Source organism: Chamaea fasciata, unplaced genomic scaffold, assembly GCF_029207755.1.
Source record: "Chamaea fasciata isolate MVZ Bird 193981 ecotype frontalis unplaced genomic scaffold, bChaFas1.0.hap1 SCAF_10, whole genome shotgun sequence".
Classification (NCBI taxonomy): Eukaryota; Metazoa; Chordata; class Aves; order Passeriformes; family Sylviidae; genus Chamaea; species Chamaea fasciata.
The window spans coordinates 32620023-32644188 of NW_027094095.1; the positions used below are offsets into that span (position 1 = coordinate 32620023).

The following is a 24166-nucleotide window of genomic DNA, read 5'->3' on the forward strand; positions in this document are numbered from 1 at the left end:
ACCAGGACATCCTTACGACGTTGTGCCTGTGTATCTATGGACAACCCGCCATGGTTTCCAGTTTGGCTTTGCCTTCTATTACGTTTAGGGGCAAAATGCTCTTTTACATAATCTGATGGGTACTCTAGTTCCCTCTGTCCCCAGCACTTTCCCTAACTGAGTGACAGAGGGACACAATTAGCACAGATGCTTAAAAAGTCAACTTTTACATCAAGTGTTCACCGCGATTTCAGGAACGTAGAGATGCAACACTCGATTTGGACAGGCACGGCTTTCATACAGATTGTGTGCTTCAGAGTGCAGCCACCAAGAGTTGAAATAAATGAAGTTTCGCAATGGGATGTCGAAATTACTCCCTGCACATCTGCTTGCAGTGCGAGGGCCAGGGCTCTAAAAACATGCAGGGCTGCATCTCACTGACTCCCTTCTTGCCATCTGCCTCTGCGCCCCAGCGCCCTCTTGAAGGGAAGGGAAAAATGCTAAAAATACTAAAAAAAACCTAAAAATAATTTAAAACAGCAAATTGCATCAAATTCTTGGTCTTGGTAGGGGAACCACAGACTCAGGAATCCCGTTAGGAAGTAGAAATTTTTCCCTTTGACTGATCTTGCCACTCAAAACTAAGCAACAGATAGCTCTACACTGGAAGAGCTGTAAACAAAAGCTACGTCTGCAGCCCTGGAAGATCCTGGACCCGCAAACCGGAGACAAACCGCCTGACCCAATGAAAGTGCCTTGCATTGATTTGGAAAACGAGTCATTGGTAAGAGACAGGGTTCGTTTCCTTCCCGTTAAATCAGCCCAGAGTCAATTATTCAGGGCTAGTCCAAACCCTGCATCTTTCACCACTGGTTGGGATCAGTGGGGGTGCAAACTCACAGAGAGCAAGCCTGAGGGCGCTGACTCGGTTCTTTCTTCCACAGCCCACAGAGGTTCCACAGCCCAAGACACGGAACTCTACAGATGAAAAACCTCTGGATATTTGCAGGTGTACAAACACCCAAGTAGCGCAGAGAGATGGCCGAGACAAGAGAGGGGAGCTTCCGGGGAAGTGAACCTTGTCCCGCACGGGTGTCTCTGAGCCGTCCCGCCTCTCCGGGAGGAGAGGCAGCAGCTGCTGGGGGGAGATGGGGTGGCGTTCCGCGGAGGGGACGGCGTGTCCCCGCGGTCTCTCCAGCCCTGCGACGCGCCCGTCCCGCCGGCAGCGCGGAGGGATCCGCCGGGCGGGCGCTGGGATGCGCCGGGCGGGCACCGACAGCGCCTTGCCCAGCGGGACCGGTCGGGGGTGGGCACCCGGTTCACCTGGTCTCGGTGCCCGTTTTTCGTAAGCTGACCACAGTGGCGGTATTAATTTCTTACAGAAATTGTTTTAACGGCAGAACCGGTGTCGCTGAAGAAGGCTCCAGAGAGAAGCACCCAGCCGCATGCCCTTGCAGCACGGTGCAGTCTCTGATGAAGGAGTCCATATGCCAACACCCTCTCGTGAAAACAGCCCTAATACTCCGCGTTCAGTATTTTCTTCGTGCTGTATCCTATCCGTCAAATATTTAAGAGATCTCTCCTATGTGCAGCTGGTCAGCGCTCCCACCTACATACATCCTGGTGTAATTCTTGAGAGAGGGGAACCAGAACCAGACACAGCCCCGTCGGAAGGTCCCGTCGGAGTCCTCTGCTCTTCTCCGCTCTCAGCCTCAGCAGGATCAGGCCAGGGCCACCCTGCCCGCCCCACGGCAGTTTTCCCTTCCCTCCCGTCTCTGCCGACACCGAGACGAGCCGCCGGGGGGTCCTACCCGGCGCCCCAAAAGGGGACACATCCTTCTGATGTGCACAGAGACGGCAGTGGCAGAGCAGGGTGAGCAAGAGTCGGAAATTCTCTAGAGCCTGCGTGTCTGCCTGTTTCCATCTCTTCAGCAAACGATGCAGGGAATATTCATTAAAATATCGAGGGCATGAAATTTAAGCCGTGAAGTTTAGACCGGACTTCGGAGACATGGGTAATAAAGGTGCACGGGCCAAGGTGTATGCCGGATAACCAAGCCCAAATACTTTCCCACGTCCACCCTGTACACGTTATCGCGTTTCCGACCGCTTCTCAGAAATAACGCCTCTCTTCGATTAGCTCGGCAAAACCGCTCACCTCTTGCGAAGCCCCTTCGGCCACAACAATAACCCGGATCTGCAGACGGACTGTTCTCTGGGCGCGTTTTCCTCCTGACTCCCGGAACCTCCCGCGCCCCGGGGCAGCCGAGCCAGCCTGCGGCTCAGCAGCCATCGGAGAGGCCCGGGGGGAGCCCCGCCGAGCCCCGCGCCCCGCGGCGCGTCCCCTGCCCCGCCTCCGCTGAGACCCTCGCACTGCGCGGGGTCGCTCCGAAGCCTCGGGGCGGGCGGAGAGACCGGGGCGGCCAGAGCGCAGCCCGGCCCGCTCGTCACCTGGCGGAGCCGGCTCCGGACACATACGAAACGCGGAGATCTCCCGCACGCTGGTTTTCCTCCAAGACTCACCGTAATCTCACGATCGCCGCGGGAAACAACGCGCAGATTGACTTTGTTGACTCCTACCGCTGTGTTTCCGGAGAGAAAAGGTGCACAGGAAGGGGGTTATTTCATAGAAATCTAACCCGCAGCCTTCCTCGGAGAGCGCACCAACCTTTTTAATTATCTCGTTGAAGGCACAGGAAAAGCACCGAGGATCCACAGCCTCGACGCTGCTCCCGGCCGTGCCCGATCCGAGGCGCCCGGGCTCGCCACAGGCTCTCATCACGGTGGCCCGGCCCCGCCGCAACGCGTCCCCCGGAGCCCCCCGCCAGGTGCTCATTTTCTGTCGTGCTGCCTGCGACAGACGACAGTAGTGCCATCGTGCCTGCCAGTCACGGGTGGGGAGATCCGCGCGGGGGACAGGACGGGGGCTCGGCAGGGTCCGCGCTGGACCTGCTCCGAGCCCACCGCTCCGGGCACCGGCCGCCGCCGCCCCGACCTGCCCCGCTGCGGGCAGGAGCAGAGCCCAGGGGGAGCCTTGGGCAGAGGGACAGGGAGCGGAGCGAGGTGCGGTTACCGGACGCTCTGCGGGGCCGCCGCCCGTCTCCTGCGGGGCGGGTGCTCGGGCCGGATCGGGGCCCGCATTTGTGGGGGAGGTTGCGCAAGAACACCCCGGGCCCTCGGGGGAGACGCCAGAAAGCCGGCTCCGGGCCAACACAGGTGCTGTCCGGGGCTGGGCCGGGGCTCCCCGGGGCCGGCGTTGTCCGTGTTCATGCCGCCGCTCGGAGCTCTGGACGCCGGGCCGGGGGTCGGTCGCGCTGCGCCCGAGCCACGTCACGGCTATGGCGAGCCCCAAATCCTGCTTGCCTCGCTGAGGCAGCGGTGTCAGGGACACCGAGGCTGGGTGTCAGAGAGATTCTGCCCACGGTTAGATCGGTTGGACAGACCGTTGCACAAACGAGTAATTGACGGGACATTCCGGCCTCACCGGGGCTCGGCACAGCCGAGTTACGGTTCCCTAAGATCGGGTCCTGGGATTTGAAACAATGATCATCTTTTATTAGAGGGAGAACAATAGGGGGCTTCTCCTTTCACACAGCTCCTCAAACGCTTTTATCAAAATTTCATTTTATCAAATCCATCATGTTTTTAAACGTAGGGACAATTCTCTCATATCGCATTAACGAGGCTCAACAACACGTCCTGCATCTATGGTGAGGTGAGGTTGAACCTCAGAGGTGAGGGAAAATATGGAAACTAAACGATAAGTTTAATTGAAAGCAGCTGGCTGGTTAAACACGTGCCTAGAAGCAGATACCCTGTTATTTACCTCACCTGCGAAGGACAAGCTACTGCTTTATTCTCCTCTAGTGTCCCGAGAGCACCATCAGTGTTTGGTGCGAGGGAACTCTGCGGACAAGATTTATGATCATGAAGAAAAGGTGTCTGTAATCCACAACTTCTCCGCGGAGAGACTCCGGCTGGTTCTGCAGGTAGCGAGGGGCACCGGCCTCCGCGCCATCGCGGTGTTAATCAGCAGCACCTGTGGGAGCACAGATCCTTCTGTTTTAGCTAAACGAGGGAGGTTTTATTACGGGATGTCGGAGGTGGAAGTAGGAGCTGAGGCAGTGAGGTGGGTGCGGGAGCTGTGAGTTTGAGCTACAGGATTCGCTTGGGCTTTGGGATTCAGGAGTGTGGTAAAATCGTTCCCGTCGCACGGGCTCTTGCTTTCCTCCGTGTTTGTTTTCTTCGCTCACTGGGAAATGTAACTGGAACGTGTGCTTAGGCTGGGGTGGTGGGGGGAAGCTGTAGCAAAATATAAATACAAGCGAGGGGGTTCTGGGGAGGCGGGGGGTTGCTTTTTTGTTGTTGATGTTGGGGGGGGGGGGGGGGGTCTGTGCCTCCTCCCCTCATCAGACCCGCACAGGCTCGCTGGTGGAGATAACGGCCCCGCCGCGCTGGAAGGCGGGTTCTGTGCAGGAGGTGAGGCCAGAGGGGCAGGTCCACCCACTTGAAAACAAAACTTTTTTCCTGCAGGCGCTGAGAGCAGAGACCGGCGCGGGGTCCCCGGAGCCGGCTCGCCGCCCGCCGGGGGCTGGTATGTGGTAGGGTAGGGCCATGTATTGGAAGAGCGACCCGATGTTCGTCTGCAGGCTGGAGGACAAGGACTTGCCCGCGCTCGGCGGCCCGGCGGAGAAGGTGCGCGGGCGGGGGGCGGCGCGGCTCGGGCGCCTGCTGCAGCCCGGCGGGTCTGGGGCCCCGGGCGCGGCGCTCCCGCCGGGGCCCGCGGACACCGCGGCCGCCGCCAGGGTCCCCACAGGTGTCGGTGGGCCAGGCCGGGCCCGCGCGGGGCTCCTGGGCGTGGCCGGGAGCTGACCGTGGTCTCCCCGCGCTCCCGCAGGCCAGCCCCGCAGCAGCTGACGAGGACTCCTGCTCTTCCTCCGCTGCCCTGTCGCCCTCCTCGTCGCCGCGGTCCATGGCCTCAGGCTCGGGCTGCGCCCCCGGCAAGTGCGTGTGCAGCAGCTGCGGCCTGGAGATTGTGGACAAGTACCTGCTCAAGGTAAAGGCGCCCGACCCGGAGCCCCCTTCGTCTGGCGAACTCCCCCACCGCTGAGGCCCGAGGGCCGCCCGCTTAGGGAGAGCCTACCCGGGCCGCCGGCAGGGCCCGGAGAGCCTGGGGAACCGGGCCCGGTGGGACGCGAGGGTACGGCCCCGGGCGGCGCGGAGCTGCCGCGGACACGGGAGTGCGGAGTCCCGGCGCGTTTGTTCGCGGTGTTCGGGCCGGAGAGGGAACCCCAGCTGCGGTCGGAGTTTCGGGTGACGCTGCTTGCTGTGGGCGGCGTGTTCCTCACGCGACGGGAGAAGCGGGGAAGGGAACGGGAACGGGCGGTCCCGACCGCGGTGACTCCCGCGCGCTCTCGGTCAGACACAACCTTCATTGTACTCAAGTGGGTCTGGGGGAACGTCGTGAGTCTCAAAGCCAGAAGTGCCTCTTGAGAAATGTGGAAATACGTTATTCATGCAAAAGGTGGTCAACAAACTTACTCGAAGGAAATTATCTGCGTGCGGAGTAGTCCTCTTGTCTTAGCAATCAGGACCGAGTAAGATAATTTAAAAATTAACAAACAAACCCAGGTGGCTTTGAACATGAAGTGTTACTGCGGAGGGGGGTCGGGGGTCGGGCGACGGGGGAAGTTTATTTGGCTTTTCTATTATAACCGTTAAAATTATTCTGGGTTAGGTTTTTGCTGTCTTTCCTTTCAAAAGTGAGAGTAATGATCGCGGCAAAAGTCGGTTGATTTCATCAGCCTTAAACAAAGTTGTTGTATACTTGCAAAGTGACAGCGGGTGACACCCCTGGAAGCGTATCTGTGCTGTTATTAAACCACCCGCTTAGGTCTTGTTTGAGGTGTGGAGGTCCAAGGAAAATGTCTGTGAGGGCTAGTGTTCAGTTAAAATGGGGTTGGTGCAGGAGCTGCCACACATCCCTGGTTCAGTTGACCTCGTCCCCTCTGCAGTAGCCTGGGCTGGTACAGAGCGAGTGGGTGGACAAGGAACAGAACTGACTTGAATTCAATTTCAGTTCTGTTAACTCCCGCGACATTTTGGCAACTCATTTATGGTTTACTGATCACTGCTGTCTCCTATCTGAACAACCAGGATAACAGGACTTGGGGCAAAAGACCTCTTAGTTATTTAGCCTTGAGTTTAAATTAGCTGTTATGCTTCTTGTGTAGGCAGAGGAATCGATGCTGGCATGCTCCTGTCGAGCAGCAGCACACCTTCCAACTTCAGCCCTGCCAATTGACAAAGTAGGAGCACAGACAAATGACATCAAATGGGACAACGACAGAAGCTGCTGGTCCCGCTCTTGGGAAGAGCGCTGATCCCTGCAGAAGAGGCAGAGGGGTCTAAGTGGCTGGGATGTCAGCCCGCGTTGTGCAGAGCTGTGTGCCAGGGCTTGGTGCTGACCTGGGGCAGCCCAGGGAGCCCTCGGCACGGCGGACTGGCCGCAGGGCAGGCTCAGTCTGGCTCAGCGCTGCCCCTCTGCTCTGCGGCCTTTCTGAGACGGTTGGGAGGGCGAGTTTGGTGGCAGCTATCAACTGCTGTCAACAGTTTCATTTATTGTGGTGTTACTTGTCGGCATACGGGAAGGTGGCTGCCAACAAGGATAAGGGTTAGGAAAGCATTGGGCAAACTGCAATATTACAACCCGAAGAATGACTGAAACTGATGATCCCAGCATGAGTGTTGGAGTCCATGCCTTGCCTTCTCTGTGGTTTGTCTGGCCATGCTCTGATGAAAGGCATATCCTGGATTCCTTCAAATCTGCTTTCTCATAGGTCATATATGGGCTGTTTGGTGTGAGATGAGAAATTGGCTCAGTGGGAAAAATATTAAACTTAGTCATTGTTTGGTTTTCAGAATTCCTCCTATACAGTATGGGATTATCCAGAGGGTTATTACTTAATTTTTGTGGTCACTAGGAGTCTTGGTTTGTCAAATGATTTATTTAGGTGATGTGCAATGTCTGCACAATTAAAAGTTCCTTTTATAGGAAAGTAGAAATTAAAATAATTTCTGTCATTTTATTTATTTTATACATTCCAAAATTATGTGCATTTTCAAAAACGCTGACTACTACGGCATTCCATTATGATGTCTAGTTTTGCTATGGACACATAGCAAAGACTTGATATTAAAGAAATACCAAATTTGCCATTAAAATACCTGCTGTTGTTTTGAAACTCAGATGCCATTCACCAATTTTGCTTGAATAGAAATGTGGCAAATGGAGGAGTGGTTCGTGGTGTGTATCTATTAGACAGATTTTTTTCCCTTTCAATTTCCTTTTAATTTTCCTTTCACTTTAAAAACAATACTCACGTTTCAAAATTTTAAATAACTGTGCGAGGTTTTTTTTTTTTTTTAGGCAGGAATTTATGCAGACTAGGAAATAGAAATGTGTAAGTTAGTTGCCTTCCCAAGGTCATATAAGGCCAAAACTTGCTTTCTTACTCTAAGGCTGTGAGAACAGAACTGGACACAAAATAACAGCATGGAACTTGTATCTCTTGCTTCCTCTTCTACCGCTTTTAATTACAAACTCATGAAAGCTTACTCTGAAGACCAGAATCAAATTAGTTAACCTTCAGTATGCATGCAGTTCTATAGAGAAAATGTTTTGCATTCAAGATAATTTTTCTGTGAATCGTGGTACATAAAACTTTGGGCCATTTCTGGAAAAAAGCGGGGTTTGTAAATACAAAATGCAATATTGGTAGTACAAGTTATTGAGGGGTCTTTTTCTGTTGGGCTTTTGCAGGTAAATGACCTCTGCTGGCATGTGCGCTGCCTCTCGTGCAGCGTTTGCAGAACATCCCTGGGAAGGCACACCAGTTGCTACATCAAAGATAAAGATATCTTCTGCAAACTTGATTATTTCAGGTATATCATCCAGGAATATAATTTATCAGATAACTTGTTATACTTGCTTGTTGCTTTTCACTTCAACCACAACTTAAATTCACTTGAGGCTCTTTCTTTTTCATTTGCTAGGTTTATTTTCAGCAGTTTGAACTCTGACTTTTCTTGAGGAGGGACTTGGGGAACCCTAAGATTGTGTAATGTGACTGCCTGCTAAATCTCCCATCTGCCCTTCCCCTGTTGTGCATAGCTGCTGTATTTATGCCATCACTCACTTGTGTTTGCACCAAGGGAAAAAAAGTCAGGGTCCCTGTCACAGTGTGGTATGTGCTATGACAGTCCCTGCTACCGTATGTGCAAAGAATTGTCCTTGGGTAATGCTGGCTGAGGGGGCAATGTAAAATTAAGATGATCTGCTTGGAGCAGTGCTTCACTGGTGTGGTGCTTAAGGCATCACAGGGAGCTGCAAAATCAAGCCAGAATAAATCCCATGATAGTTAAAAGAAGCTTTCAGCAGTTATACCTTCCTGTGATCAGTTTGATTTAGAATGTGATTCTTTCAAAATTACAGGCTAATCTTGCAAGGAAGAATATTATTTTTGTTGGCAGTGTAGTATTCAGGATGCAAAGTCTTGGATCCAGAAAGCAGCAAAAATTGTTGCTGTTAATTTTGATGTGATTGCTAGTACTTCTCTAGTTTGATTGCTAGACCAAACTATTTCTGGAATTCTCAGCTGTGCAGTGAATAGATTGCATCCAGCTAGTCAAGTTTGACACTGAGTGGGAGGGGGCAAGCCGAGTGCTGTAAACTTCTGAAAAAACTAAATTTTGTGGGACTTGAAAAAAGCTTGGGTCTGCAGAGACCTTCAGGACAAACTCTTATCTAAATAATAAATGTATTTTGGTGGCTAGTTTCCTCTTCAAAGAGAAATTTTCTAGTGTAATAATGTAAATGCAGATTTCTGTAGTTTATTTAAAAATCATGATGTGATGCAAATTGAGGAAATAACTATGCAGATACAGCATCTTCAGCAGAAGGGGGGAAAACTGTAAGATTAGTTAAGGGGTAACGTAGCTAAATATATTAGTTCAGGCTACCACTAGAGTACTGTGGAATACATTTGAAAAATTGGAAGAATTTTGGACAGTCTGCTATTTCCACTTTTCAGCATTTAAGAGTAATTATCCTTATAAAAGGAATGATGAGGAGCTATGAATTCATGGAGCAGTTAAAATGCTTCAGCACTGCTCTTTGCCTTCTGAAAATACTACTAACCTCTGTATTTCAGCAGTGTCTTGCCTTAAGCTATCACATAGAAACTTGCTGACTTTTTTTTCTTTTTGCAATGCCAACGCAGTCGTGCCGTGGGTTTCAGCTGCGCCGCCACAGCGCGGTGACCCCTAATCCCGCCGGAGCTTGGCTTTGCCCCAGACGGCGTCTAAGCCCCCCCGGTTGCCGTTGTCATTGCAGGCGGTACGGCACTCGCTGCTCCCGCTGCGGGCGGCACATCCACTCCACCGACTGGGTCCGGCGGGCCAAGGGGAACGTGTACCACCTGGCGTGCTTCGCCTGCTTCTCCTGCAAGAGACAGCTCTCCACCGGGGAGGAGTTCGCCTTGGTTGAGGAGAAAGTCCTCTGCAGAGTACATTACGACTGCATGTTGGACAATCTGAAAAGAGAAGTTGAGAACGGTAACATACTGCTTGTGTTAAGAGCTATGCTTGTGGTTCAGATTTAATTAAATTGTTGGGGTTTGCTTCATTTTCCATACGGAGAGATAATTGACTAGTTTTACTAAGACTGGAAGCACAGGTTCTTGAATCAAAATAATGGTAAATTATTTCACATTTAGGGGATTTTATTTGTTTGTGTTGGTTTTGTTGGGTTTGGGTTTAGTCTGTAGAACTTGTTTTGTATCCTAAGGAAAAGAAAGCAACGGCATATCCTGTTGATAAAACATCATGTTAGATTTATTTTTTCCTCACTTGCAAGGGAGTTGTTTAGGGCATAATTTGTTATGGTGCTAGATGAGTTTAACTTTGAATAGAATATGGGGTTTTTTAAGCTGAAATTCAGCTGACCAACTGCTGTTGGTTATTGTTGGAGATGTCTGACTTTGTGTATGTTTAGAAGGCAGTGTGGTTTTTTTTTCTTTTTAATGTTTCAGGTAATGGGATTAGTGTGGAAGGAGCATTACTAACAGAACAAGATGTAAATCATCCAAAACCAGCAAAAAGAGCTCGGACCAGCTTCACAGCAGATCAACTCCAGGTAGTGACAGTGCTAAAAACTTGTATAGCTCAGGTTATGGGTGCTGGACCAATAGAAAGTTTATGCATACAGGGGGAAAGAAAAGCTTGAAATCTTTAAACTATTTAATGAACTATCAAGACACAGCATGTTTCTGGAAGCTTAACATGAAATAGTACTCTTCAACCTCTTTAGTTCCCTGGGGGCAGATTGTAATTCTGAAGAGTGGAAACAAAATGTGGTTCTATTTTGATTGCTTGATGAAATCTATTTAATCAGCCATTTACATCACGAAACATAATAGAGAAAATATCTTCTAGATTATGTAATGTGAGAAGTTGTAGTAAAGATGGGTGTACTGTATGTGACTTCAAGACATTAATAGGATGGAAGTTGGAATGGTAATGCTTGCATCTCCTCTGCTTTCCAGGCTTCTTGTCTTTTTGTTGCCTTGACAAGAGTTAACTCCTATTGAGACAGTCCAGAGCTATTTCAAACTCTAGATAACCACTTCACTTAAATTAGCTTTCGAGGGAAAAACACTAAGATGGGGCCAGCTTCCAATGTAAGAGGGGATGGTAAGACAAGATTTAGAGGTTTTAACCTGTAGTGAGAAGGAAGCTGTGACTTTCTACCTTATCCTGGCTATGCATCCTTGCCTTCAGTTTAGCAGACCTTTGAATTTCTGGTCACGGTGTGAGTTCTGTTTTGTTGGCCTGTCCTCTTATTCATAGTGAAAGCAGTTGAGAAACTCATCTTGAGGTGCCATAACATGTGAGGTGTTAAAGTAGTGCTATATAAAAAGGGCATGGGGCTGTTCAAAGCTTGGGTTCCTATTATAGTCATGACTGGAGACAGAAGGTGGTGTTAACACAAAACAAGCACATAAGCAATAATCCAACCAGGTGCACAGGGCAAGGGCTCTGGACATTGAGCTTGAACTTCAGCAAAAGGGAACTTTTTTCCCCAGCAAAAGCTGAAAGGGAGCCAGGACCGGCCATTAGGATGGAACTGTTTTCAGGGCTTCTTCCCAGGGCTATCACTGAAACTTCCGCGTTCCCTTCTTTTCATGTTTAAAGTAGATTGTAACATTTTAAAGCAGATTGTAACATACTTTACAATCTACTGTAAAACATGTAACAGTCTACTGTGTTTGAGGTCTTATGGCATCTTGGTATTTTGTGATACTTTCCATCTGCTTGTTGCACCTCTGTTCCTATCCTGGAGGCTGCCATAAGACTTGACTTCCAACGAGAGAATCATTGTAGGGATAAGTGCACTGTCAGAGTGGTGGCCTGTAATTACTCAGCTCACAAAGTATTGCACAAAACAGTGTCCACGCTTTTTTGATGTTTTTGTTCTCTGGCACTCTCCAGGACCTAAAGGGGCTCCAGGAGAGCTGGAGGGGCAGTTTGGAAAAGGGCCTGGAGTGACAGGACAAGGGGGAATGGATCCCACTGCCAGAGGGCAGGGACAGATGGGATTTTGGGAAGAATTTCTTCCCTTTGAGGCTGGTGAGGCCCTGGCACAGGGTGCCCAGAGAAGCTGTGGTGGTCCCTGGCAGTGTCCAAGGCCAGGCTGGACAGGGCTTGGAGCAGCCTGGATAGTGAAAGGTGCCCCTGCCCATGGCACCGAGTTGGAACAAGGCAAGCTTTTAAGGTCCCTTCCAACCCAAACCAGTCTGTGATTCTATGAAAAACTACAAAAGTCAATAGTTTCTGAATGTGGAAAGTAGTAGTCTGAATCTTCAGAGATGAAGCCAGGCAAAGTACGATGGATCAAAAATCCAAAAAAAAGAGAAAATAATATTTTGAAATTGCTGAAGATACCCTGCAGAAATCCATGAAGCCCTATTTTCAAAAACAGGGCAAATCCCTAAAGCCTGTGAAAGTCTTCAGGATGAACTAAATTGACATTTACTTCCTCAAAAAAAAAAGGTGTAACTTATATCCTTAAGACAAGTGCTGACTTCAGTTTTCTGTCAAGAGATGAGTAACCAAACCACGAAAAAAGACATGTCAGCCAAGGCGGAGCCTTTGTTTCTCGGGCTGGTGAGCGATAAAGGAAACGCAGAGTGTTCCTGCACCCTCCGTGGAGATGAAACCAGCAATTCCTCCATATAACACAGGATGCAGATAGTGATTGACAAGTTCGGGGTGGGGATCCTGGCTCATGCCTTTTTTATGCTCTGGTCTGCTGCCATAGGCGTTTATTGAGTATATTTGAGCTGCTTTGAAATGAATTTTCTCCTACAGTTCTTTTAATGCAATCTTACAGAGGACCTCTTCCAATTTTTACTCCTGCCAAGCAGAATCCATTTATTTAATTTCTGGTAAATGTCACGGCTCAGTCAAGCATAGAAAGGCGTTCTATGCTTTGGTGGATTTTTTCTTTCTTTTTAGTTGTTTTTTTGCTTTTATGTTTGTCTGTTTGTTTTTGTTTTGGGGAGGTTGTTTGGGAGGTTTTGGGGTTTTTTTGTTATGTGATGGGTGCTCTCTAGAGACTAGTGATCACAAAAAAAGGTTTTCTGAAGACAGGCAAGGAGTAGTAAGAGAGTCTGAAAAGACTGTCTAATGTGACTTTTGACACAAATGCTCCTGCAGTCTTGTATCTTGCCTTTTCAGGTTATGCAAGCACAGTTTGCTCAGGACAACAATCCAGATGCACAAACACTTCAGAAACTGGCAGAAAGAACAGGCTTGAGCAGACGTGTTATACAGGTAACAGTGTGAAGTTATTTGACTCACAGTCTGATACTCATCCATTGGAAATGCTCAGTCACAATTTTCTCTGAGGTTATTCTAACATGGAAAAAGATCCTAATCTGTTTTAACTTCAGACAACATCCTTAGTCAGGAATAGGTCTAGAACAAGCATCGTAATTTGGAAAATTTGCTGTGTTTCTCTCCTCACTTTGTGTGGAGGATTAAGTCTTCTAGGAAGAAACTTCTCAGCCTAAATAGCATAGAAAGTTATTTCAAATACACATTTCTGACTGTAGTATTCTGTTCTTAAGACCTGCACTCTTTTTGAAAGTGTCTTGTGGTATGACATTAGAAGCACATATCTAGTAATCTGTTCTAGAGAGCAGAGTTAAAATACATATCCATGTCAACCAAGACTGAAACACAAACTTGGAATCTCTGCTTGAAGATGTCTCTCAGAAAACATACGGATGCATTTTCATATGTAAATGTGATTTTTAAAAGATAATACTAATTATTTATTTATGTATTAATATAAATAAAAATAAATTTTTAGTTACCTTGGCTCGCTCTAGTCTGGAAGACTGACAGAGTGTTTCTATAGAATGAGGTATCTGGCTGCTGTAATTAATAATAATAATAAAAAAAAGGAATCTTGTGTGCTTTTCCATGTGAAAAGAGAAGTGGGTACCATATAAAAAATATGCTTTGCTGTCAGTAGTTGCAGGCAGGGGGAAGACTCTGTCTGGGATGTGCAGTCCAAGCAGAGTGGGTGATGTTGCCTGGCCTGGGGGACACTGGCCCTGGGAGATGACCAGACCCCCACTGTGCCTGTCCCTGTCCTTGGTGGGCTGCTGGGTACTGAAGACACATTCCTCACTTGACCACATATGTAGGTTTGGAATGGCAATTTCTCCATTTGGACTGTCAGCATTGTGTCAAAGGCCCAATTAACTATGTAAACTCAGCTTAAGATAAACTCCAAGGTGGTTGTTGTGCTAGTGTAGAATGCAATCTCTCAATGTGATGTGTGTTTCCCTCCTTTTCAGGTGTGGTTTCAGAATTGCAGAGCACGCCACAAGAAACATGTTAGTCCTAATCATTCATCTGCTGCTCCTGTCACAGCAGTTCAGCCCTCCAGGTTGTCTCCACCCATGTTAGAAGAAATGGCATACTCTGCATATGTACCCCAGGATGGGACTATGCTCACTGCTCTGCACAGCTACATGGATGGTAGGTATAAAGATTTGCTGGTTTTATCCTCATGAAAACATTATCATTATAGCAAGAACAGTTTACAAAATTAATTTAATTCTGATTAAAGAAACCTAATGGATGTATCAATATTGTACTTAGTACCTACACCGCATTAAGAAAGCAGTAGCCCTTCACTCCAGTAGCATGGCTAAAGATCTGAGTATGAAGACAAGGATTTGTGCTTCTCCTAGACTGTTTAAACAAGAAATCAAATACTTATCTAAACATCTTCTTCACATATTTTAATAATACATAATTTAAATGAAAACTGTTTTCCACCTGCTCTCTGGTTTTTATACCATGGACTGTGAGTATGCACAATCCAGCAAATTCTCTGAGAGCTTCAGCTTCCCTTGCAGTGGTGCACAATGGGGAGGGAGGGGGAGAGCCTGGTGCTTCAATCTTTGTCTTATGACCCAGCAAGTCAACAAATTTGGCTCCTATTTGTCATTAGGAGAGACTGTGAAGGCTTTGGGAGAACCTGGCTGAGCTGCATGTGTGGCCTCTGTTTTCCTCCAGAGCAGTGGTGTTAAGGTTGGCTGTGGGAGGAGGAGCGCAGATGCTGGGTTAGGAGAACCAGAACATGCTGCACGGTTGGGACAGTGAACTGTCATTACTCAGTGGGATTTACTGACTTACAATCTTCTGCTACTTTCAATGAAATTGACTGGTAAATATTTCTTTTTGTAGCTCATTCACCTACAGCTCTTGGACTTCAGCCTTTGCTACCCCATTCAATGACACAACTGCCACTAAGTCACACCTAATTCCTTTTCATCAGGGATCTAAACTATGAAAGATGTAACCTTAAGTCATAGTGTATTGAAAATATCATTGGAAAGATATTAATGTTAACTTTTTATTTAACACCCAAAGCATTTTCAAGATAATTTTTGCCCAGGTATGTATGTCTATTTAGCCTGCAAGACACTTTTATGGATTCTCCATAAGTAACTATTACATTGTTTACAAGCCTTATTAAACACCTTTTTGTATTGTCTGGAAGTAGTCCACTCTAGTTATGTGTGTGTTAATTTATTTGTCATCAAAAGAGCACTTTGCCTAAAAGAGAGAACTGACAATTGTGCAAAATGTTTACAATTCTTTGTGAAATTGTAGTTTATGGTTAGTTTGTATCTGTAAGTTATTGCTAAAAGTATTACTTGTATTTGAGTTGTATACAGTCTATATGTTAAAGTTGATTTCTGTGAGTTTACAAAAATAAACTTTGGTTGCAAATATTTTCAAAAAGAACTGAATAAACTTTCTGCTGCAGCATGCCAAGCAAAAATGTTGCCGTGTCTATGAACTCCGATCATCTGTCAAGTGCTTAACTTGAATTTTCGATTTTAAGAGAAACTCCCTGGTATTCTGAGGAACATTACACTGAAGTTCTTCAGGAGGGCTCATATCTATTTCCATTGATAGTAAAAATCATTTAATGGACTTAGATGGGTCTTGGAACACTCCAAATATATGCTACACAAGTGAGTACTGGCAAAGCAGTGCTGTTCCTGAGGGTGCACACCTGGGGGGAGGAAATGGGATATGTGACAGACTTGGGAAAGGGAGAACCTGCAGTCACATCTGGTTTAACATTTTGAATCTTTCTTCAGTTTTTGTTTTCTTCCTTGTTTTTATCTTGTGATTTTGTTAAGCAGGGTGATATATAAGAGGCAATACTTAAACAGTCTGCTTTTTAAAAGTAAAATCTAGTTTGCCATTGACCAATAACAAACTGCATATGACCAGTGACTGGAATTCAGTAAAAAGCACTACAGTCTATTGTGTTTAGAGCTGTTACTGTGCTAAGACTTACTAGTAGAGCATGTTTTGATACACTCATTTGATGCACGAAGGTTACTATAAATTCAACTGATTTTCATCTTCAAAGACTAGTTTCCTTCAATTATTTAAGACAGTTAGATCCCCCTTGCTCATTTAAACTTTATTTGCATCAGAAGGAAACCATACTTCGGAAGGGTATGTGTGTCCATATCCCTTTTTTTTCTCTCCCAACCATGCATTAGTGTCTACTCTGTGAAATTCCTTAACAGTGCTGGTCAAACCATTTCAAATTGGAAAAGATAATGTTCTCTGACAACTTTTGTGAGCAGACCTTTGATGGCAAGCTCTGAATTAATAAAGTTCTGGCACTTAAAAAAGTGCTGCTCATAGATGTCTGAGCTAATCTGCGTAGCCGAAACACTCTCCTTGCACTGGCATAGTGGTTTGTCAAGGCTTTTAGTATCTGTCTTTTTTTTTTCTTTTTTTTTTTTTTCACAAAACACTCCAGATGGGGGCTGTTGTGGAACTTGACTGCACTTAGATTTTATTTGAGCATACATAACTTCTAAGTTAAATGCCCTGGGTAGAATACTGAGCTCCAGTTGCCATTTTCAGTACCTGAGCTAGTTCCATATATCTGCATGCTACCACAGTGCATGCGTAGCAGTAGGCAAACTAGTTTTTGTTCATTTGTCTGATATGCTGAAGTTTTACCAGTTAAATGCTAAATAATGTTAATTTGGATGTTAATATAAATTGGCAATTTATAATGCAACTTGGCTTGCACTGAGCCCCTTTAAGGAAAAGTAATTATTTACTCTTATTTGAATTAGCTTCAGGTTGCCTGAAACAAAATCAAGTTTAAGCTTCTTTATGAGACACCTCTTTCTGTTTGGTTCCAAAGCCAGAACAGGATTAAAGTCTATGGGGAGCAATTTTCCTATGAAAATAGGAAGCATGAGCATTCATCTTTTGCTACTGTTGGGTGCGTGAGCAGACATTTGTGGGTGGGGCTAGGAACATGAAGACTGCATTGAAAATAGGAGACTGCAGCAGAGCATCTGGGCTTTGAGTCTTCCTGTGCCAGAGCTGTCAGCAGCTGGCATTAGGCTGAGAGAGTTTTTCTAAAACACTGCCATACTGCAACAGAAACCAGTCCCCTTCCTGAATGATGCAACACCTGCCATGTGATGCAGCTGCACCAATCTTATTTCCCAAGTTAATCTCATGGGAGAAAGATGTCTCCTGCTCCAAGCCTCCCAAAAACAAAGGTTATTACCAAAACAGGGAAAACTTAGGATAACGAACAGTATACTAATATATAAAAAAATAACACATTTTCTTATTTTAAAATTAGGCCATTGCATTTTTATGATAGCTACTTGATTTAAAAAAATCACACAGGGAAGCATTTGACTTTTGTTTAAGTTAGCAGGTCATCAGATACATAAATACTATGTAAGCTGTAATATGCTGAATGCAGAATCACTAGCAGCCACTTTTTTTTTTTTACTGTTTTCAGAAACAATCAGCAGAAATACTAGTATTCCTATAATACGGATACAGGCATTTAGCCAAAATACGATTTTAAGATCAAAGAAGTGTGTACCTATGATATGCATAGTTAAATGCATACAAATGTTACCTTTCAACGTGCACTTTGATCTTCAGTGTCTCTGCAGGAATTTGTTCAGGTGACTGGGATGCTCAGACACGCTCCACTGATACATTCAAATATGCCCATGCAGGTTTATCACATCAGTTCAGAAAGAGTTGCCACTGCAATACAAGAGCCACTAAAAGAAAACTTACAAGGAGTTTAACAATTTTTTTAGGCTCTGGTGACCCAGAACCACTGCAGCTGTTATATTATGATTTGTTAATCTGTTTTGGACCATTGTTAGTGTCCTCAAAAAAACAACTCACTTGTGAGTTTAAACATACTAATGTCATGACTGTTCAAATTGTCAGTATTTCTCTAAGAAAGTGGACCTTTGTAAACTGAAATAAACAAACAAAAAGTAAAATAAAAACTACAAAACCCTTTAGACGTTATCATTTGGAGCAAAATAAGTACAGACCATTCTCCTGGGAGGACTTGGATTCTTTTCCAAACTTAGCCTCTTTCAGACTCTAAAATTAAAACAGATTGCCTGCAGAGCCCAGCCAAACCAACAGAAATGAGAACCTGGGACTTAATGAAATGAAAGTTGATTCAAGACAGGAAATTGAGTTGGTCAGATGTGTTGAAAATGATGGCAACCAGAAACTACATTATGAAGCTCCGTATAAAACAATCCTTCTCCAAGCCCTCTGCAGATGTGTGGATTTGCAAAGGAACATGCCAGGTTTTGCAGAAAATGCACCAAAAGCAACATTCATCTGCAAAGTCAAACCACAAAGATAGTACACATCAGACACTGGCTGAGAAAAAACAACAAAAAAACAAACAAACAAAAAAAAAAAAAAAAAACAAAAAACAAACAGAAATACTTTATATTTTGATCTCATATTTTTGACCAGGGTCTGTTTGACTCTAACAGGTCAGTTACAATACCATTTCCTTCTTTAGCAGAAATTTCAGTCAGCTCACACCACTTCTGCACTGTTACTGTGGCCCAGAACAACTGCAGCACAATGACAACTCGTGGTGCCCGAGCAGAGTGAGGCAGCCTCTCTTCCCCTCTCCCTGAGCAGCTGGCACCAGTGCCAAAGACGGCATCTCCCTGAACAAGGTGCTCATCAGAACATAGGTGCTTCCCAAAACAATCCTACTGACTGAAAATGAGTAGCCTCCAAGTGCTGACATGGGTCACTGGTCCACATTCCAGGACTGCTGGGGACACTTGCACATTCCTCTAGGCTAACCAAAAAGAACCAATTCCGCAAAAGTAGGATCCCTAGAAAAGACTGGGGAGCAGACTGCTCATACACGAGAAAATGCTCCAGGTAGGTTTTGAACTAATCAGGGAACACCAATATTCTTCTGAAGATCACTTTGGCTTGTTTGCCTTTCACTGTCTAGTTTGGACTGAACTGGCCCACATCTAAGCCTCTTAGGCTGTGTCAGTCTCCTCTCCATAAGCATTTACTTACACAGAATCACAGAATATTCAGAGTAGGAAGGGATATTCAAAGACCATCGAGTCCAGCTCTTAAGAGAAGAGCCCATACAGGGATCAAACCCACAACTTTAAGTTCCCTTTTCCAGCAGCTGCCTTCCACCCCTGGTGGGACAAGTACTGCTACTCACACCAGTGACGACAGCCCAAACCAACCAGTCTCCCCACCAACACTGATAGCATTTAACCTTTGCTAAAAAATAGCATCCTATGGTATAAGTTTCATACACACTCATTTTCCCTTAAATGATATGTACTGCAACTATACGTACACAGATTCTGTGTCTGCATCTATTTGCTTTTCAGCCACTGAATCCCAAACACACAGCCATACCAGACCGCTTTGCTAATTCAAAAACTTGCTGTGCTCATTCAAGGTCCCTTTGCAGGGAATGCTGAATGCCAGAAGGAACTTCAGACAAGACTCCCCACATATGGAATGACTTACAAGGCATACCTTAACCTTGAGTCCAAATTCTTCCTTTGTCCTGACTCCAAATAATTGCTCCACTGCTACCTCTGCTGAAATCCATTCCCATCCCTGAAAAGCTTTTCCACAGCGTTTGGTGGTGACCTTTTTCCTTTCTCGTCCTCCAGAAAAAAAAACGTATGCAACAGTCATCTGCCTGTAATGCTCTGCCAACTCATGGTGTACAATAAAGGTTTCACTTCTCACAAGGACAGGGGGAAATATGACTGTGAGCCTTCTAAACTCCAAAAAAGATTTCTACTGAGTTCTATGGTATCATTTCAGCCATACACCTTGCTTTATATAAGATCCCAATTCTGGTTGAGATAAAAAACAGCATGGTTTATTATTACATGGTTCAAAAATTTTAAATTGAAATGAAAGAAATGTAACAAACAATCCTCCATCGTTTATAAATAAACCCCAGACATCCTCTCCAACCACGAGCAGTGGCAGCGGCCCCTCCCGGCGCCTCCTCTGCTCCGCTCCTACGCGGCAGCAGTCGGCCCGCACGCCCTCGGCATCAAACTGCGCCTGGCAGCCCGCGCCCCGCCGGCACCAAACCGCGCCCCGCGCCCCGCTCCGCCCCAGCGCAGCCGGAGCCGCGCCCGGAGCCGCGCCCGGAGCCGCGCCCGGAGCCGCGCCCGGAGCCGCGCCCGGAGCCGCGCCCGGAGCCGCGCCCCGAGCCGCGCCCGGAGCCGCGCCCCGAGCCGCGCCCGGAGCCGCGCCCCGAGCCGCGCCCGGAGCCGCGCCCGGAGCCGCGCCCGGAGCCGCGCCCCGAGCCGCGCCCGGAGCCGCGCCCGGAGCCGCGCCCGGAGCCGCGCCCGGCGCCGCGCCCGGAGCCGCGCCCGGAGCCGCGCCCGGAGCCGCGCCCGGAGCCGCGCCCCGAGCCGCGCCCGGAGCCGCGCCCGGAGCCGCGCCCGGAGCCGCGCCCGGAGCCGCGCCCGCCCCGCTCCGCTGCTGCCGCCGCTCGGCAGAGCCCCCGCTCCCGCCCCGCGCAGCCCCGCGTACAGCCCGGCGCGGTGCAGACGCACTCCGGCTTATATCGAAATCTTTATTAGAACAATCCCCAAGAACTGTAAAATGGTGAAGTAACATCAAAATTAAGCACTTCCGTTATCAAAGATATTTAAACAATAGGACTCTATTTCTGCATAGCAGAAGCAACACGGTTTAGAGCTCAAATCATCGCGCTCGTGTTAATTCGGTTTTGGCAAAACAATACAATCTTAAGAATCATGTTAATGAAACAGTAACCTACCTTTCATTTCTTAAACATCAAAGAGCCATTTTTAAAACTCATTATTTTGGACAAATGCATGTGGACATTTTGTAGCATAGAGTAACAGACAATTTTAATAGTAATAGCACTAGTGTTACTTGAACATGAAGAAACACTCATTTTCTAATTGTTTACAGTGCAGTACAAATTACATATTACCCCAAAAATCATTGCCTGTATCAAAAGTTTAAAAATTTAGAACAATTTATAAAACGGTTCCAGTATAGGAAATTATCAGTCTTGAAATGGAGAAGGAACTTTATACTTATAAACACGCAAATAGATGTATTACAGTAATATATATGTACTTTTTAGCTTTATTCCTTCTGTTGTAAGTAGCAAGAGCCCAGTTCTACCCACAGTTACACAGGTACAACACGCATGATCATTGTAAACAGAAAGCAGAACAGGCCCTACTCAGAAGTCCACTATACCTCAAATTAAAGCTATTTTTAAAATCTGCTGTATAAAAATGGAACAGTCTTGCATTGTTTTCATTTATTTGCAACACTATTGTCATGTTTTCTTCCGGACCATACCATCAACTTTCATAATCTGACAACAGCAACAGGGAAATGATGGGTGCTGCATCACACAGTGCAAACACATCGGACATCCTTACTACAGTTCATTTTATGTTAGTCAATTTGAAATAAAGTGTTGGTTCTCCTCTCTAACCTCTTCTGTTTTGTAGTCTACATGGTATAAATGAATTTCAAAATGTAAGCCAGGTGAAGTAACAGCCAGTAAGGCACTTTGTCTGCAAGGACACAGCTGTCCAGGCTGAGCAACTGGTCAAAGGGAGACATTCTCGGTTACTCAAAAACAGTCAGTTTATTCTTCATTATCATTTCTCTGACAGCCCATTTGTGGAAGAACACTTACTGACTATTCCAGAATCAGCCTGACATTGCATCCACCAAAATATTTTTCCTGTTCTACAGCAGAACATGCAATAGTAAAATATTTCATTATATACTAACATTTAAAAGAATATTCAGCATCCTTGGATCACCCAAGAATCATCTGCTGAATACTGTCTGGAAAAAAAAAAAACAAACCAAAAACAACTCAGCAAAAGAAATGATCCTATCTTCTAATTTCTGTGTTTTGTTTCCATGGTTTTTTTTGTTTGGTTGGGAGGGTTTTTTTGGTGTTTTTTGTTTGTTTGTTTTTTACAAAATTTGAAGGCTTGACATTAAAACTTTGGTATAAAACATGTAAATGAAAACCATTTAGTAATATGCTCTAGGGAGATACTACAATGAATCCAAACCAAGCTAAACAAACGTGATTACATGGATGTGATAGCAGGTGTTTTCTACTGTCTTGGTTTCTACATTCTGCTTGTTTGTTATCTTGAGAATGTTCTTTATCCTACTCATCTGAAAGGGTCATTCTTCAGATCCACCTGCCTTTCCACAGCTCCTCCCAGGGGAAGGTGCCTGGCCTGACCCTGACTGACATCCCTGCCCCTGGCACGCCCTCAGCAGCTCGGGGGCTGCAGGTTTTGGGGTCTCCCGTGCCCTCCGTCCACCGGCACCGCGAGCACAGAACCAGCGCAGCTGGTGGCACTGCGGGCACTGTGCCACCAGCCCCAGGGGGCTCAGCAGCAAAGCACATGGCAGATTTTACCGTGCTCCACTCTCTAAAGTAAAAAATGGAATTTTGAATTTCATACTAAACCAAGCAGCGAAGTAAAAGTCCAAATCCATAAATGTCATTATTAGTACCTCCTCTGTGGTGCACATCTGCAGCCTCTGGCCCACAGGATTAATTAGGAACCATTATAATAAGATAGTCTTGAAATATCTTAGGTGAATCTTTCCCAATTAAATATTTGCATTAATTTTGACTTAGTAATTATTAGTAATTTATTTTTAGAAAGCCAATTTTAATATTAAATAATTACTACTTACTGAATTTATTGATTACAAAATCTACATGGTATTGCTTCGTATTTTCACAGTTCTCATAATTACATTATAAGAAAATGGCTTTTAAATTTTCTTCTCAGAAATGATGATCAGTTACATTCTAAATACTTTCACAAAATAGTGAGAGGAGCAAATTTTTACATATATATATATTTTTACTGTATATAAATAATAATACAATTTAAAACTTTCACTTTTAGAAATTCCTTTAGTAAATGCATAGGCTTGTTACAAAAGTTTTCTGACCAAATAACTGTATACTATTTCTACTATGTTTTATTCCCGGTAAACTCTGTGGTTACATTCATATGATAAAAAAGCAAGCTATATTCAGAAATACGCTTTTTCAGTTGAGCTCCCAGTAAGACACTCAAGTCCAGTAGAAATATAGATTATGTAATGCAGGTTCTTTAGGTGAAAATTAATCAATAGTACTAAAGAAAAAAAAAAAAAGCTTTAGAACATGGACTGTAATGAGACCAACAGCTTCTTTAATCACAGAATGGTTACACATACCCCCAAAACTTACTGACTTAATTCTCAGAAAGAATCATGGGGGGGGGGGGGGGGGGGGGGGGGGAGGTGGGGGGTGTAATCCATGTCATGCACATAATGAGAAAGGAATGATAATGATGATGATGATGATGATGATGATGATGATGGTAATGAAAAACTTCATCCCTCAGGAGTCCTTTTTTTTCCCCAAAGGATTCTCAGTCCTTTCTGAAAGTCAAGTTTACTCTAGGGTATCTCAGGAGGAGTTACCAAAATCTAAAGGTGCCTATAATCAGTAGCTACATTGGAAACCGTATGCCTTTATTACATCTCGAGTCCTACACTTAACCCTTCATTTTTGCTTCAGGGAAAAGGGCTCCAGAATCCATTGGACCACAGAGAAAGCTTACAAGGACACACCCATCTGCACCTCAGGTCACTGAATTTCAACATCTTACCATGTCCACGACTGCAAGCATGTGGATGGTGGTCACTTGTGCATCAACACGACCTCACACCCGTAGCAAGGACAGTGTTACTGCCTTTGCAGTGATCACAGTCATCACAAACCAGAGCTGTAAGTTAGAGAGCAAAATCCCATTGGGATGTGGATGGTCAGTAAATTTTCCCCAGAAACTTGCCTTCAAATAATCTGGAAAAGAATTTGCATTTCTTTTTGTGACACAAATGGACTTCTAGGGTTAGAAAAGTATTTCTAAGTGCTAAACTCCTGTCGCAGAACTGGCAAATGTATGGCACATGCCACTCCTGGAAAGTGGACAGTACTGGAATAACTCCTTCGGTACACTGGAATCCATGAAAACTAGGGGCAGGCCTCAGTATGGCTGGGTCCTTGGCTCCTCCAGGAGACTAATAAATTAAAATCTTTTTTGCTCAGGCTTGGCAGTAACAGACTTGAGAAACTCTCCAGTGTTAAGACTTTCCATCAGCAGAGCTG

At 45.8% G+C, this 24166-nt stretch overlaps 1 protein-coding gene across 2 annotated transcripts; it reads left to right on the forward strand.

Moving 5' to 3' along the window:
- Window positions 1-3868: 3868 nt before the first annotated feature.
- LHX8 (LIM homeobox 8) lies at window positions 3869-15393 on the forward strand. 2 transcript variants are annotated; one of them, XM_066193044.1, is made up of 9 exons: window positions 3869-3968; window positions 4513-4674; window positions 4877-5035; window positions 7802-7923; window positions 9374-9594; window positions 10071-10174; window positions 12778-12873; window positions 13908-14091; window positions 14806-15393. In XM_066193044.1, exons 2-9 carry the CDS (start codon window positions 4594-4596, stop codon window positions 14880-14882), a joined length of 1044 nt encoding a protein of 347 aa, XP_066049141.1. In that variant the 5' UTR covers window positions 3869-3968; window positions 4513-4593; the 3' UTR covers window positions 14883-15393. The 2 variants fall into 2 exon arrangements, with proteins under 2 accessions (XP_066049141.1, XP_066049142.1); XM_066193045.1 differs by lacking the exon at window positions 3869-3968 and adding an exon at window positions 4067-4108.
- Window positions 15394-24166: the final 8773 nt, after the last annotated feature.